We start from the raw sequence: 16,894 nt of genomic DNA, 5'->3' as shown, positions 1-16,894 counted from the left end.
TTCTCCTAACTCGTAATACTTTTGCTTTATTTTCATTATGTTCTTCTCCACCTTGTATGTTTGTAATGTTTCATATTTTTTTTGTCCTTAACTTCTTTTTGTTATAACTTCCCTTGTTGTTAGTTATTTTTCTGTACTTACTATTTCCCTTTCCAACTGTTCTATTTCCCAATTGTAGTCCTTTTTCATCTTAGTTACATAACTTATTATCTGCCCTCTAATGAAAGCTTTCATTGCATCCCATAATATAAATTTGTCTTCACTGATTCCGTATTTATTTCAAAGTACATTTTAATTTGATGTTCAATAAATTCCTTTCTTTTAAGTAGCATAGAATTTAATCACCATCTATATGTTCTCGGTGGGATGTCCTCCAGTTCTATTGCTAATAACAGGGTGAGTGATCAGATAGCAATCTAGCTTTATATTCAGTTTTCCTAACTCTCCCTTGAATATGGACTGCCAACAAAAACATATAAATCCTTGAGTATGTGTTATGCCCACTCGAATAATATGAGTATTCCTTCTCCCTTGGGTGCTGCCTCCTCCATATATCCATAAGTTTCATTTCCTGCATTAATTTAACCATAACTTTGGCCACTTTATTCTTTTTGCTAGCCTTTTGTCCAGTTTTATCCAAATTTGGGTCCAAATTAAGGTTAAAATCCCCTCCTATCAATATATTCCCCTGCGTATCTACAATCTTCAAAAAAAATCTTGCATAAACTTTTGATCCTCTTCATTAGGTGCATATATATTGATCAAATTCCAGAATTCTGAATATATCTGACACTTTATCATTACATACCTCCCTGCTGGATCTATTATTTCCTCCTCCATTTTGATTGGTATATTTTTATTAATTAATATAGCTACACCTCTGGCTTTTGAATTATATGATGCTGCCGTTACGTGTCCTAACCAGTCTCTCCTTAATTTATTATGTTCCACTTCAGTTAGATGCGTTTCCTGCATAAATGCTATATCTATTTTTTTCTTTTTTCAGTAAATTTAATAGCCTCTTCCTTTTAATTTAGTTATGTATTCCATTAATATTTATAGTCATATAGTTCAACATGGCCATCTCATATTCTGTTTACACCTCATTTCCGCTTCCTCACCACCACCATCCCTCTTTTCCCCATTTTCATCTCTTAGTTTTTGCTTTTTGAACTCAATGTATGACAACACTTCTAAAATATAAAATAGTTCAACAACTCCCACATCTAAAATTCCCTTAACCCCAAGTGTCACCCCCCACCTCTCTGAGTTGACCCTTGTCCCTTGCCGGGCAACCACAACTCCCCTCTCCATTTGGATTGCGAACCCGCTCACAAGCGTCAACTGATTTTGCAGTGACTGTTAGTCTCTCCCACCCAACCCCCTCCAGAAAAGACTTTTATCTTCACATTTAACAAAGCTCACCCTCTTCCTCTCTTTACTTCCTTTCTTTTCTTTTCTTTTCTTTCCCTTCTTTAGTTCTTAGTTATACATTATTTTTACATCTTTATATGTAGTTTGTCATCATTCTTCGTTCTTGTTACATCTCTTAATCTCTCCTTCTGTCCTGCAGGCGTTCTGCAAATTCTTGTGCTTTCTCCAGATCCGAAAGCAGTCTGTTTTGCTCCCTTGGGATAAATATTTTAAGCATAGCTGGATATCTTAACATAAATTTATAGCCTTTTTTCCATGGGATCGATTTTGCTGTGTTAAACTCCTTCCTCTCTTTAAGAGTTCAAAACTTATGTCTGGGTAAAAAAATATTTTTTGACCCTTGTATTCCAATGGTTTTTTGTCTTCTCTAATTTTATTCCTTGCCCTCTCCAGTATATTTTCTCTTGTCGTGTATCTCAGAAATTTTACTAAAATGGATCTTTGTTTTTGCTGTGTTTGTGGTTTCGGAGTTAGTGTTCTGTGTGCCCTTTCTATTTCCATTCCTTCCTGTATTTCTGTCATTCCCAGGACCTTTGGGATCCATTCTTTTATAAATTCTTTCATATTTGTGCTTTCTTCATCTTCCTTTACCCCCACTATCTTTATGTTGTTTCGCCTACTATAGATTTTCCATTATATCAATTTTCTGAGCTAACAATTCTTGTGACTCTTTAACATTTTTGTCACTTTCTTCCAATTTTTTTCTTAAGTCATTCACTTCCATTTCTACAGCCGTTTCTCGTTCTTCCACATTTTCTAATCTTTTCCCTACATCTGCTATGACCAGCTCTATTCTACTCATTTTTTCTTCTGTACTTTTCATTTCACTAAATTCTAATGTCAACCATTCTTTTAATGCTCTCATTTGTTCTTGAAATTTTTTTTTATCTATATACTGTCCATCTATTTTATCTTCTATTCCTCTGTGCAGAGCTTGTTCTTCTTCCTCTTCTTCTGTGTCTGCACCTGTGTTTGTGTCTTCTACTTCTCTTCCTTGTATTTGTGTCTCTTCTGACTTTCTTGTTGAGCTGCTTGCCTCATTTTGCTGGGTGTTTTTTTGCATTGCTTCTTGCTGTTGGTCCTCTTCTTCTGGGCTAGTTATCTGTTGGGCCTCCTGTTGCTGTTCTTCTTTCCTATCACTCCCTTTCCTGTCGCTTTCCTCCTCTTCCAGCTGAGAGCCCTGGTGTCGGGCATTTCTCAGCTGGTCATGCTGTGTTAGCTCACTCCTCAGCTGGGCCCCCCTTCCGTCGGTGTTTTCTTTTTCCTTATTGTGGGCATTGCGCATGCACAGTTGCGCACTTCTGTTTGGCTCAGAGAGCCATTTTTGCAGTCCAGCAGTCAGGAGGTTGCGACTCTTTGGGGTCATCACCAACCTTGGGGAGCGGGCTATTTTCTCCATGATGGCTCCCTGTTTCTTCATGCAGGTAAGGCCTTCTCCTTTCTCTTCCGGCATCTTTTCTTCTTTTTTTCCCATTGTTTTTACTTTTTCCTTCTTGGGTGCCATTTTCTTTCTTTTCTCCACAACTTTATCTTTTACTTGTGTTTTGTGTTTCTTGAACTTTGTGTTTTCTTCACTTTATTTCTTCTTTTCTGGAGAGGGTTGATATTCTCCTACTGGCCACTACTCCATCATGTGATTCCTCCCTGGTCTGCCTTTCTTAAGGTGAGCTGTATTGTTACGATCCAGAGGACCCCAAAACCCAGCAGCAACAGAAATTCACCATGACAATTGGTTACTTAAACAAAAATTGCTTTTAATTATCTTTAAGCATGAAAATAGGATCAAACTCTAACTTATCACTGTGAACTTACTTAACCTAACTTGATCCCTTTATAATTCTAAGCGTACGTGTATGTAATGTGTGTATAAGTTGATTCACACTCTAATCTCACTTTTTCACTCCTCCAAGTTCACTGGTTGAAGGCAGTTTTTATACTGTGCACTGAGGAAGTTCATCAGGCTTTGGAGCCTGAAAGGTAAATGGTTACGGCTCAGGAAGGTTCTTGTTGGTTTTCAGAGAGAGATTTGTTGGTCACTGGACACAAACTGATTCCTTGTAATCAGTCATGTCAGTGTCTTGCCAAAGAAACTTTCCCCATTATGGTTTCCAGATGACGACCTCTTTCTTTCAGGTCACCACAGAGATCCTTGTTGTGTCTCTTATTTCAAGTGAAACATTAGGCATCCATTCCTCTCCTCTTGTATGGACCACAAGGGCTTTGACAGGCTGAACTAAGAACTCACAACCCATCTTCAAAATGGGGGTTTTCCACAAGCTTGCCAGTTTGTCCTGTTCCAGTCCCAGCTGCTGCTGTTGAACTGTAGAACTATCTCACTCAGAGAAAAGCCTGTTTGACTCTCTCTGCTTGCAAAGCCACATGACCCTCTTAGAACAGCTAACTGCACTCAGACAGCCTGTCACTCTGAACCTAATCCTCTGAGTTCTTTCATGTTTTGCTTTTTAAAACAACAATCCATTAGTGAAGTCTCTTTCGCCATTCTCCAAAGCTTTTGCATAAGCCCTCAGAGCCGCACTGTCTGGCTTGAGCAGAGCTCCAGTATTGTAAATGAGATCTGTTTTCAAGTGTTCATATGTGACCTACTCTAAAAACCTGCCACAATTTATCTTCTTTAAAACATATCAATATGCAATATAAAATACAACATAATCTGTCACAGTATTTTTAAAGGTGTACTGAGTCATTACTATTTGTTACCAATATTTCCAACCTTAAACAATAATTTTATCTGTATAGATTATCATTCTCTCAGATGAACAGTTCAAAATTATGTGGTTTTGCTGATAGCTGATGGCTGTCAGCACTGGTTCACAAATAAGGCCTAGATATATGATGGGATGTGCATTAAAAGAGCACTCTTTAACCCTGAGCAACAAACAATCTGCTGGTCGAACTCAGGGTGTTGAGAATGGGTAGGAGAAGTGGATTGGTCAGTGTTTTTGGCCGGAACATCTTGATGAATGATGAAGTGGTCCAACCTGAAACATTGACCGCTGTTTTTCTCCTACTGCCGCTGCTCTACCTTCCAAGTTCCTGCTGCAGATTGTTTGATGCTCCAGATTCCACCATCTGGAGTCTCCTGTGTGTCACCCTTTAAACCTGTTCCAAAATAGCACATTGGCTCTTAGAAATGTGGCAAGAAAATGAGAGCTGGGGAGGGTGGTTGTGGGAGGAGGGTGTGATGGTGTTCATGTTGGGTGTGGGTGAAGAGAGCAAATCAGCTCCACTACTGATTTTTTTGCTATTCCAGGTGCTGAAGTGGGTAGAAGAAACCATCCAGGCCTCTAAAGTCCACCTTGTGTCCACAAACCACAGGCAGAGGGAGGAGCATGTCTGGCAGGTGCCTTTTGACCCAAGTCTGAAAGAAGTCACTATTTCCCTGAGTGGATCTGCCCCCGCCATCGAAATCCGAGATCCCTCTGGTAAGCCATTGAGGAACCTGTGCTATTGTGAATTGATGGACCTCCTATTTACAAGGCTTCTTCATGTATTATTTATGCAACGAGTGTGACTAGGAGGGAGTGGGAAATGGATCTCTAGCTTGAATCAGTGCTAAATGAATGGGCTGAAAGTGTCAGGGCCACTGTTCCCTCGAAGTTGTGCGCATGCGCGCACACTCACACATTTTGCAACCAGCACACAAAGGGAATTGTGCGCACAAAAGTTGAGTTACCTGATTGGGGGAACCTTTCTTGCATCGAGAGCGGACTGTGAGTGAGGTTTTAGCCTAATGAATCAACTCAAAAACAAGCTGAGGAACCGTTTAGGTGAATGTCATTTGGATTTGCTAATGAGAATCAAAAACTATCTATTAGATGTAAGTTCTATTAGTCTAGATAGAGTTTACAAAGCATGGGTAAGTACTAAAGGCAGGAGAGAGAAAAATAACTGAGTGACTTAAATATGTATGTTATTCTGTGCAGTTTTATGTCAAATATTTCGTAAACCTACATAAACTGTGCTATGTGTGAAAATGTTTACATTAAGCATCTGGAGAGTTTGTCAACTAGCTTTGTAATTGAATGAGCTTTGATTTAACCATTTCCAGGAACTTTAATAATAATAATCTGTGAATTGATGGGTGTTTTTGTTATTAAATTATTTCGACATTGCTTCACATAAAAATAAGAAATACTCCTTGATGTTTTCTTTAATGGAACAGTAAACTGAACAAAGTAGTCCAAAGTGTAGAATAAATACGTTACTTCTGAGAATGCAATCATACTTGTTTTATATTAAAACATGCCAATACAGTTTTATTAGCCATGAAGAATAGTCTGTACCAAAATTATCTTGAAACAATTTCAAGTTTACATTTGCACAAGCATTCAGTGTGCACGTACTTTGCCACAGGAAAAAAAATTGCACAACAGAAGGTTTTTGTGCTCACTGACTACTAAAAATTAGAAGGAACATTGATCAGGGATGTGTAGAAAGAGGCCCATTCAGTCCCATTTCCCTACCCTTCCCCTATCCTCGGAGATTATTTTCCTTCCATTATTTGAAAGGTTATTCACCAGGCCGGTCATTTCACTCCACATCCACGTTGATTTGAATAGATTGGATTAAACCAACTTTTGGGTAGAACTGAGGTGTCGGGTTTACTCAGAACTTGGAACATTGGTGACCTTTGAATTATTCATAGTGGTAAAAGGTTGGGAGTCTTTTCTCTGAGTGGACAAAGGTTCTGTTGGCAGCATCTCATTTGGGAAGCAAGTTGGACAATAATTCATCTTTTTGGTTCCTTTCAGGCCAGATCTTGTGGAGAGGAATGGGTTTGAATGAACTGTTGTATATTCCAAACTCAGCTCGAGTTGTCAATGTCAAGAGCCCACAACCAGGAATGTGGACAATCAAGGTAAGGCCTTGTGTTGATTTTGCCTTGGTCTAATCTTGCCTCCCTTTTTATCAATGACAAGCTTGTAGTATGTTCTCCTCTCTTTACTTGTGTATATTGGGTAGAAACGAAGAAGCATTCTTTCTAAGAATGAACGAGGCAGTATAATACCTTTTAAAATGATCTTCCCTACTTTTCCATTCCAACAATTTCTAATATCTTAAATTTCATGTGGCCACAATCAGATAGTTGGAGGAATATGCTATTTCATTCCTACTCATTCAGCTTTGACTGTGTTGTGCACATTGTGGTGAAGCTTTTATTCGATACAAGTCTGGTTGGACTTTTCCTACTGTCACCGTTGTTGTTTTGCATCACTAACATTCACTGAGTGAGTCATGACCAAACCTCATCTTTGTTAAGCTCCGCAGCATTGGACGCCATTCTGTACGGGTCTCAGGAGTCAGCAACCTTGATTTCCGGGCTGGATTTTCTACAAAACCCACTTCAGACTTCAGCAGAACGATTGAGCGTCCAATTCAAGGTAGTTGACTGGAAATGCCACCTGTCTCCCCGGGGCCTCCTACCTGGATGGGTGAAAAGTACTGGGACAAAGATAATATGCCCAGTCAGTATTTGAGGTTAATCTTGGCTCAAAAATCTGGGTATAAAAATAACGGTATATAGGTAGGTTGGATGGTCCTGGGCCAATCTGTATCAGAACCTTGTAGATTTAATGAGTTTTATTCATCCAAATTGGAAGAATGAGGGATACTTGGAACAGCCCAAGGCATTTTGCAGCAATGTTTCAAAAATAATTTACAGGGTTAATATTCAGGAAATATTATGCACTCTTAAGGGATAAAATGCTTTCAGCATGTCATATGTTTGTGGTTTGTTCCCTTACCATGCAGGGGATATTGTCCAGGACATTGTCTGGGATGGAATGCTTTGCTAATAAGGACAGACTGGGAGGCTGGGTTTGTTTACCTTAAAGTGGAAAAGGCTGTGGGGGCATTGTGATTGAGGTATACAAAATTGAGGGGTGTGGATTGGGAAAGTAGCAAGACACTTTTCCCCAGACCAGAGGTGTCTAAATCTGGAAGGGTTAGATTTACAGTAAGTGGAGGGAAGTAAAGAGAGGGTCTAAGGAAAGATATTTTCACCTGGTTGGAATCTGGAATGCTCTGCTTGATTGATATGTCTCTTGTAACATTGCAGGAGTATCTGGACAAGCACTTGAATTGCTTGTAATAGGATTAGTGCAGAAGTTTCTTGATGCGGACAAAAATTCCAATTTCTTTGCTGCATGGCTCTGTGTTTTATTGAGATTGTAAATATTCCAGTGTTGTCATAGTAATATATTTGCAGTATTTGGTTTTGCTTGAGTCCTATAGACTTTATCCTTGACAAATTGTTGCATTCTCCTGCTTCCTAGGCATTTCCACCCACATATTGTTGAAGTGCTCCGGTCTGCAGCCTCCAGGACAGCTGGATTATTTGGAGTTCCTCACTACTTCAGGGCAATCACTGGAGAATTTTCCCGTCAGACCCCATTCTGGCCACAGTGCCAATGTGTGGGAAGTTCCAGAGACTTTGCCGCCCAGTGAGAGCTTCTTCCTGAAGGTGACGGGACGTGACAGGAACGGTTACCGTTTTCAGCGCCTGTCCAGCGTATCTTATACAAGCCTTGTCCCTGGTAAGAAAACCTTGGCACTTTGAGGAAGGTAGGGGAATGTGTGGGGGAGTGTGGTCATGGAAGACGGGCATTTATATTAAGCTTTCTACATCCTTGGGTGATCAGTCAATGCAGTCAATATTCATCATTTTTTAAATCAAGTTGTAATGAAATAAATGAGCTGTTAATCAAAGAAATTGCTGTTGTTTGAGAGAGAAAAATATAGGCCATGATATCACTCAAATTAACTTTGCTTGTTTATGAAATAATGCTTCAAGATCTCGTCCTTGCAGCTAAGAGAACAGACCCGGCTGAATGACTTCTTGAGCATTCTCTGCCATTTATTAAGGACTTGGCTGAATATATTCCTCATCCATTTTCCCCCCTCAACCTTATATCCCTCGATTCCATCATTGTTTAAAGATCTATAATTCTCAGTCCTGAGTATGATCAGGAATCCACATGCACTAATGATTCTAAGATTTTCAGCTGGATGTAAAGAAAATTCTCTTTATGTCCTAAACGAGCCATTTCTTAATATGAGACTAACCCTTTTAGATGAAGAATATCCGGACAGGAGAATTGGCCACTCAGCAACACCCTGCCAAACCCTCTCAGTGTCTTAAAATTATTATAATGTGATCCCCTCTTATTCTACTGTACTTTAGTAAATCATAGAACATAGAACATTATAGTTCAGTACAGGCTCTTCAGCCTATGATGTTCTGCTGACCTATGTAAACATACTCCATAATAATCTACTTTTCTCCAACCTCACACCCAATACCATTTATCCCAAGGCAATTTGATGCAATGAAGTGGCTCAGGAAAGATATTCCTGAACCATAGAAGGTCTCTTTAGGTGACTGTGATGTGCCTTCATTGCCTTGTCTTGCCACAGGTTTGAGATGCCAAAGGAAATTCAGCATCTTGGAAAGTGAATGATTTAATAAAGAAAATGAATTCATATTGTTGTATTGAGAAGATAAAAAATGGCTGAGAAAAGGAAAGCAATGCAAGGTTACTTTAAGAGGCAGAGAACTAATGTTTAGGTATTTATATGTTTAATATAGGGCCTCCAGAAGTGAGCATGCCTAGGCAAACCCACTCTTTCTACCAGCAGTCTGCATCGATTTCCTGCTCTGTGGAGAGTCCAATTCCATTTACCCTACGGCTCGTCCGAAGAGGGACCAAGGTTCAACCAGACCGACAATTTGAGTGAGTAGGTGGGGAGGGAATGGGAAGCCCTGACATACTTTTCCTCTCCTGATCTTCTGACATTCTCTGACCTTCAGTTCCACCAAATTATCCAATTCTCTGGCATCACAGCCAAGTGAATATTTAACTGTGGAGGTCCAAGTGGGGAATGTTGGGAACAGGTTGTGGGAGATGGTCATTGTTGTCTTCCTGGCACGTGCTTGTTTAGCTTCTCCAGGTGCAAGCCCCATCCAGATGCACTGGCAGATTTGTAGCTGTATTTCTGCTATGGGTGCTGAATCTCTGCGGAAGCTCTGCATTGCCTCAGCTGAGGTTTGGGTTGTGAGCTATGGTGCACTGGCATCTTCCTGTGCCACCATCACACCAGGCAGCATGTTATCAACTGAGCCAGAGAGAGAGAGACAGAGGAGATTGGGCTCAGAGAGTGGTGGGTGGGATACCTGGGATGCATTGCAAGGGGTGGTGGTAAAGACAACTCTAATAATGACATTCAAACGACTCCTAGATGCTCACCTGGAAGCAAGAAAAATAGAGGTCTGTGGGTGTGAGGTAGGGAGCAAAATAGAATATTGTGCAGTAGGTTTGCAGAGATCAGTACAACATTGTGGGCTGAAGGGCCTGTACTGTATTTTTATATGTTCTATATCCTGGTTGGAGGTGCAGGAGGGATGAATTGAGGAATGGTTTGCCCTGAGGTTCCTTGTCTCATTGACATAATGTGGGGAACCATTCTGAAATTGTTGTTGATATTTTCCTTTGTGGTTGGTTCCAATTTGGTATTGTGGCAGACAAAGTTGGTGGTGGAGATTTCCCACAGGTATGAAAGGTGAGCAAAATCTTTACCATTGAAATAGGCAAGTTAATATTTGCAGTATGTATTGTCTTTCTAGAGCCTCGATGTTTAACAAATGAAGACTTGAAATTTGAGAACAAATGAGCACTAGCTTGGTCAAAAATGGGAGTCTCTTAAGGAAGAGCAGAGGTAGAGGGTTTAGTGAATGACTTTCAGAGCTCAGAGCCCTTGGCACAGTAGTGAGGTGATGAAAATTGGGAATTGTATAAGTGGAGTGCACCAATGATCAGGTGTTGGGGATCTCCCAGCCATGTCCACCAGCTATCGAAGCAGTATATTGGCAGCAGGTTGTTGAACAGTGCTGGATTCAGGGATTCATTGGTCATAGAGAAGGACATCATAACCAGGTCTGGCCACTCTCCAAGACTGCCCTGACCCATTTACAATAAGCCCACGTAGATCCCCCCTCCTCTTTTTTTAAAACTCTCTCCACATTCTCGTCAATTTCCCCAGGTTGCACCATCAAGCATGCAGTAATTGGAGATTCCACATGTGGGAAGCGCATGAGTACTTGGAAGGAGGGCTAAAGTTCAACTGGCTTTTGGGGAGACTCTAGTAGCAATGCAAAGGGAAAAAAAAACATCACTTTTCAGACGACTTTCAGAAGTTTCCAAAGCATCTTTGTAACTAACGAGTCACGCTTGGAGTGTGAAGGCACAAGGGACTTGCAGATGGTGGAACAACACCAAACCAAACTGAAGGAAGGACTCAATGTGTAGACCAGTATTGGGGGGGAGGGTTGGGGGCAGGGGTGGGGAGGGAGCTGTCAATGTTTTGGGTTGAAAACCTTCAAGTAGTTTCTGTTGTACTGAATAAATATGGCATCTCATTACACCATGACTGTCTCCCTCAGAAACCCACTTGGTAATGATTTAGTGAGAGTGCTTAGAGCAGTGAATATTAACTCCTCTGCTCCTCTTTGAAAATAGTGCCAGGAATCTTTCATTGCTGAACAGAAACGAGCAAAAAGTGACTGATCAGAGAACTAGAGCTCCCTCAGGGCAACCCTGGAGCATCGGTACAGATTACCTGCTGAACCACTTGAATCGTAAGACGTTTCCATCACAGAAGGAGGCTGTTCATGTTTCTGCTGATTTAGACAAACATTATCAGCCTAATCCTTCCTTCCAGCACTAACATCTCAGCAATGCAGGTCACAGCTAGTCAAGCACACCTCCAGATAGATTGTAAAAGTGATGATGGTTTTTACCTTTGTCACCTTCTCCTTACTTATTTAATTTATCAAGTTTATTTATCATCCAATTACATGAGTACACCCTAACGAAAGAGCATTCTCCAGTCCTCAGTGCAACACAAAGCAAGCATATGTTCAGAATACCACACGTACAGGCAAATGATACACATGCACTGTATGTATCTACAAATATTAAAATAAATAAATATTATTGTTAAATAAATAGAAGAGTCATGGAGGGTTTGTATGAGCAGTTCATCAGCCATTCAGCAGTCTGTGGGATGGAAGGGAGTCTCAATGATTTTGCGTGTCCCCTTTAGATCATGATCAAGGTAAATCAAGTCATTCATGGTGGGGGGTGGGATGGGGGAGGGAGACCCTAGTGATCCTCTCTGCTGTTCTTATGGTCCTGTGCACTGACCTCTGATCTGATGCTCCACAGCAACTGTACTACCCTGTGATGCAGCTGACCAGGATCTTTTCGATAGAGCTCCTGTATAAAGGGTGGTGGGTGGTAGTCTTGGCCACCTCACTCTTCTTAGGACGTGCAGTTGCTGTTGCACCTTTCTGACATGTGAGGAGATGCTGCGAGTCCAGGATAGGTCACTTTTTAAGTGCCGTCCAAAGAACTTGGTTCTCTTTACTTTTTAAATCTCTTGAGCTAGTAATGTGCACTGGAGGGTAGTCATCTCTGGTCCTTTTGTCTTGTCCACATTGAGACACAGGTTGTTATTCTCATATCATTTCATGAGATTTCCACCTCTTCTTTGTCTTCCAACAATGAGTTTCGGAGCCTTGCTTCTCCCTGAGTGGAATTTCCCCTAAGGGGAAATGTTCTTCTCCGTTTACTTTCTTTGGTCTCCTCATAACTTTATACAGTGCCCTCCATAAAGTTTGGGACAAAGACACATTTTTTCCTTTATAGGCCCCTATGCTCCACAGTTTTAAATTTGTAATCAAACATGTGATTAAAGTACACTTTCCAGATTTTATTCAAGGTAATTTGTATACACTTTGGTTTGACTGTGTAGTAATCATAGCACTTTTTATTACATAGTTCCAACATGCAAGGGCACCAACATGTTTGGGACATTTGGCTTCATAGGTATTTGTGAGTACTCGGGTATGTTTAATTGCTTCGTTAGTGCAGGTATAAGAGAGTTTGCTTTTAAGCTTTTGCTCTACAGACTTCAAAGTAGATGCCATTTTTGAATATGAGGACCAGAGTTGTGCCAATGAAAGTGAAAGAATCCATTATGAGGTGGAAAAACAAGACTAAAACAGAAAGAGACATTGACCAAACCTGAGAATTACCAAAATCAACAGTTTGGAACATCATTAAGAAGAAAGAGCATACTGGTGAGCTCAGTAATTACAGAGGGACTGGTAGGCCAAGGAAGATCTCCACTGCTGATGACCGAAGAATTCTCATCATAATGAAGAAAATTCCCCAAAAACACCTGATCAGAAGCACTCTTCAGGAGGAAAATGTGGATGTGTCAATGACGACTGTTCGCAGAAGATTTCATGAATAGAAATACAGAGGCTACACTGCAAGATGCAAACCACTAGTTGGCCACAGAAACAGAGTGGCCAGATTACAGTTTGTCAAGAAGTATGTCAAAGAGTCTGCAGAATTCTGGAAAAAGGTCTTGTGACAGATGAGACCAAGATTAGCCTGTATCATAGTGATGGCAAGACCAAAGTGTAGAGGCAGAAAAGAACTGCCCAAGATCCAAAGCATACCACCTCATCTGTGAAACAGGATGGTGGGGTGTTATAGCCTTTTTTTAAAAATATTTTTGATTTTTTTTCAAAAATACAAATAATAAAAATTTCAATGTCACAATATATTAAACTTTGTCTTACAAACAACAGCAAACAAAAACAAAGCATTCCCTCCCTCCCTCCCCACTCCATACATGCAGAACCGCACAAGGCTAGAGCTTACTTATATTTTAAATATATAGAATACAATTGGGGAAACCATGATTAAATGTATGTATGATAGTTGCATTTATAGTCCTTTTTCTTTTTTATCTTTATCTGGGCCCCTATGTGGTCCAGGTGTGGCTGCGAGATCTTTGCAAATTTGATCTTTAAGTTGTATGTGATTTTTTTTTTTTTTCCATAGGTTTACAGCTGTTCATTTCCACAGTCCATTGTACTATAAGTAGAGGGGAGTCGGACTTCCAAGTGTTCACAATACATTTTTTTTGCGACAGCCAATGCTATTTTTATGATATTTCTTCAATTTGTTGCTTATTTCCATAAAATTACCTAATAGATATAGCTCTGGGCTGCCCATGAAGGCCACTCCCTGTTATCCTGGTTAATGTTTCTGTGATTTCTTGCCAAAGTGGAATCACTTTCATGCTCGACCACATAGCATGCAAAAATGTTCCTGTCTCAGTCCCACATCTGAAACATATCTCTGATATTTCAGCTTTTGACCTATGTAATTTCTGTGGGGTAAGGTACAATTGGTGTAAAAAAATTATACTGAGCCAGTCCTTATCTTGCATTTATAATTGATGTTATGCTGTCCTTAAACCAATCTTCTCCACTTCTTTCTGAAATCACTACACCCAAGTCCGACTCCCATCTTTCCCTTGACCTCTGCAACCCTGGTTCTGCACTTTCGCTCTGGAGTGCATAGTACATTATTGTTATAAATTTAAGTAGTTTCCCCATGCAGACTGTTCATTCCATTTCACTAATTTCAGGTGGGGTCAATGATGGTCTCCATCTTTCTCTTAAGAACATCTAAGCTGGAGAAAACAGAAGGTCCCATTAGCCCCTCCAAATTTTTTTAAATGCCTGTAACATTTCCATTTTAAGAGACATTTCCCTTTTAAGAAATTTTTCCCTTTTCATTTCACTTTTAAGAAACATCTCCCTTTTGTTTCGCACTAACAACCCTTTTAATGTTTGGGACTAAATGGTTTTTATTACCACGAACACAGGAACAGCAATGGAAAATTCACCAGATAAATGAAAATTCAAAATAATAGTTTTTATTAAACTATTAAAAACATAGCATTTCTTACTTAACTCTAAACTTAACCCCACTTTGTGCAAATGTAAGTGTGTGTGTGTATAATTCAAAGTTCCGCTCTGAAAAGTAGTCTTTGAAAGTTCTGCATCATTTTAGTCTTGCTTAAATATCTTAAATTCTCAGTTCAGAAATAATTATAAAGTGCTTTTAAACATTATATCTTCAGGCCTATTTTACTCACAATGTGTTTTTTTTTCAAACAAAGAATCTGCCCTCTTCTCAAAGATAGTGAATGTGGCTATTTTCTTCCACAATGAATTCACAAACCCAAACAAGGGTTAAACAAATGTGGTTATCTTCTTTCACAATGAAATCACAAACCAGACAAGGGTTAAATGAAATGGTCAAACACAAAAATAGACCCACCAGAACTCTGTCCTCTTTTCCAAAGAGACAGCAAATTGGTCTTCATTAATTCAAAAATCACGGATTCTGTGTTCCCCTTCTTCTAGGAGTAACATACAACAAACAGCACCAATTCTGGTTACTGTAGCGCAACCCTTATCTTTCACAAGATTTCAACCCCTGTATGTCACAGGGTTTTTTTTGATTTCTGTGAACTCTAAGCTTAATTGTTCCAAAATTGAAAACAAAATGTCTGAATATAGTTCTCCAAATCATGTGACTGTTACATCATGGATGAGGTCATCCTCAATTCTTGGAAACCACATGACCATCAGTTTTATTTCTACCAAAATTCTGTTCTTTTTTCAAAATCATTCCATATCCATAACAACCTCTGATGTCTTCCTCACCAGTTCTTGAATAATTAAGACCCTCTTGAAATCCATTAGCTCTGTCTGTCCAAGACGCATTGACTCCAAGAATGAACGGTCTTCTCTGAAAACAATGGTTCTCTACTAATGTGCTGTGAACTGTATGTGACCCTGAACCAACCCACAGCTAACTTACTAAGAATACAGATACAATATTTTAACTCTATAATTATCTTTATTAAGACTTTTTAGAAAATAAATATAGTTTAACATCAAATTAAAGGCTAACATCAATCCGTTACACTTTTTAGAAGCATTTCCCTTTTAATAAACATGCACATTTCCCATTTAAGAAACACATTTACATCCCTAGCTCTGATCGTGACATTAACAATAGAAGGAGGAAGCCTGTGCAAAAAGCCTGTGGAATCTTCCAAAGAAGAAGAACCCCTCCCTTTAGCGCCATCTTTTAAAACCACTCCTCTCCCAGCACCATTTTCTCCCTTAAATCGGAGTTCCCACCCTACTACTTTCTTCACCACTTACCTTTCTTTCCAGAGCTCTCCATGTAAATTACAATTATTTTTCTTGTCGCAGTAAAAACAAGACAGTTCAGTTCTACTAAATACAATTTTTTTAAAAAGTACGTCTTTCAGTTAGTCCCATTTTAAAATGGTCTTTTCAGTTTTCTCATCTGGTGACTTTAATCTTTTCAAAACTTTCTTAAAAATTCTTCCACTTCTTATTTGTTCTTTAAAATTTGTTGATTACCTTCGGAGACATTCACTCGCATCATTGCTGGGTAAGTCATTGAATATTTAAAGTTTTTAGATCGCAGGTGTTTCTTTACATCTTCAAATTCCTTTCTTTGTTTGACCAAGGCAGGGCTGAAGTCCTGGAAAAACATTACTTTTGCATTGGCACCATGAATGGGCCATTATTATTTTTTTGAATATTCATATGCTGCTCCCAAGATTGCATCTCTCTCCTGGTAACTTAAAAGTCTCACCAGGACTGGTTGTGGTCACTGTTCCCCGGTTCTTCTGGGTCTGAGGGTCTGATGAGCCCTTTCAATTTGCAGCTTTTGTGTTTCCCTCTATTCTTTCTCTCAGTCCAATGATTCTTACATTATTATGTCTGCTGGAATTTTCCAATTGGTCAATCTTGTCCATCAGTCTTTTCTGTGTCCCATATTTTTGCTTTTTCTTCTCGAGCCTTTAGTCTGTCTTTTGTTTAGTCCAGCTCAGCCTTCACTTGAATCATTCATTCCTTAAATCTTCCATGATTTCTTTAATTTCCCATATCTTTTCTGATATGTTTCTTATTGCTAATTCAACACATGAAATAAGTGCACAAAGTTTCCACCTTGTTCAGGATGGTGGCTATACCTTGGGCAAACCCCCCACCCCCCCAGCTCTGCTGGGATCAGCCAGACCCAAGGCCCCTCTGAGCTGCTCCTTACTGGACTTTCGCTCAATGTTCCTGGCTGAGCTGTTGCTTCTTCATTTATGGTTGCCTTGTTTGTTTAGCACTAGCTTTATCCATTTTTGACGATAAAATTCTGGTTTTTGAACTTTGACTGTCTTTTTAATATTTTCATGGAGAGCTCTTTCTAAACACGTCTGCTCAGGTCTTCAGCATGGCCTGGACATGTATGGCTGCTGCATGTCTTATCTTCATTGATGATGTAACTGCTGATGGCAGTAGCCAAATGAATTCTGAGGTTTATAGAAACATCTTAACTGCTCAAATTCAAGCAAATGCCTCCAAACTCATTGGATGGCACTTCAAGACAATGATCCAAAACCTACTGCTAAAGCAATAAAGGAGTTTTTCAAAGCTAAAAACGGGAAAATTCTTGAATGGTCTTCATTCACCTGATCT

The 16,894-nt window shown here is 39.7% G+C and overlaps 1 protein-coding gene across 1 annotated transcript in view; it reads left to right on the top strand.

The window, feature by feature from the left end:
* Positions 1-16,894, top strand: part of LOC138753503 (hemicentin-1-like) — a 349,996-nt gene that overhangs the window by 49,167 nt on the left and 283,935 nt on the right. The window contains exons 5-9 of the mRNA XM_069916635.1: positions 4,706-4,877; positions 6,207-6,313; positions 6,716-6,836; positions 7,731-7,991; positions 9,044-9,188. Of these exons, the coding sequence (XP_069772736.1) occupies positions 4,706-4,877; positions 6,207-6,313; positions 6,716-6,836; positions 7,731-7,991; positions 9,044-9,188 (806 nt within the window). The remainder of the gene's footprint in view (positions 1-4,705; positions 4,878-6,206; positions 6,314-6,715; positions 6,837-7,730; positions 7,992-9,043; positions 9,189-16,894) is intronic.

This window comes from Narcine bancroftii, chromosome 1 (assembly GCF_036971445.1).
Source record: "Narcine bancroftii isolate sNarBan1 chromosome 1, sNarBan1.hap1, whole genome shotgun sequence".
Lineage (NCBI taxonomy): Eukaryota > Metazoa > Chordata > Chondrichthyes > Torpediniformes > Narcinidae > Narcine > Narcine bancroftii.
Note: the sequence above shows the minus strand (reverse complement) of the source record. Positions and strands in the feature narration are given on the sequence as shown.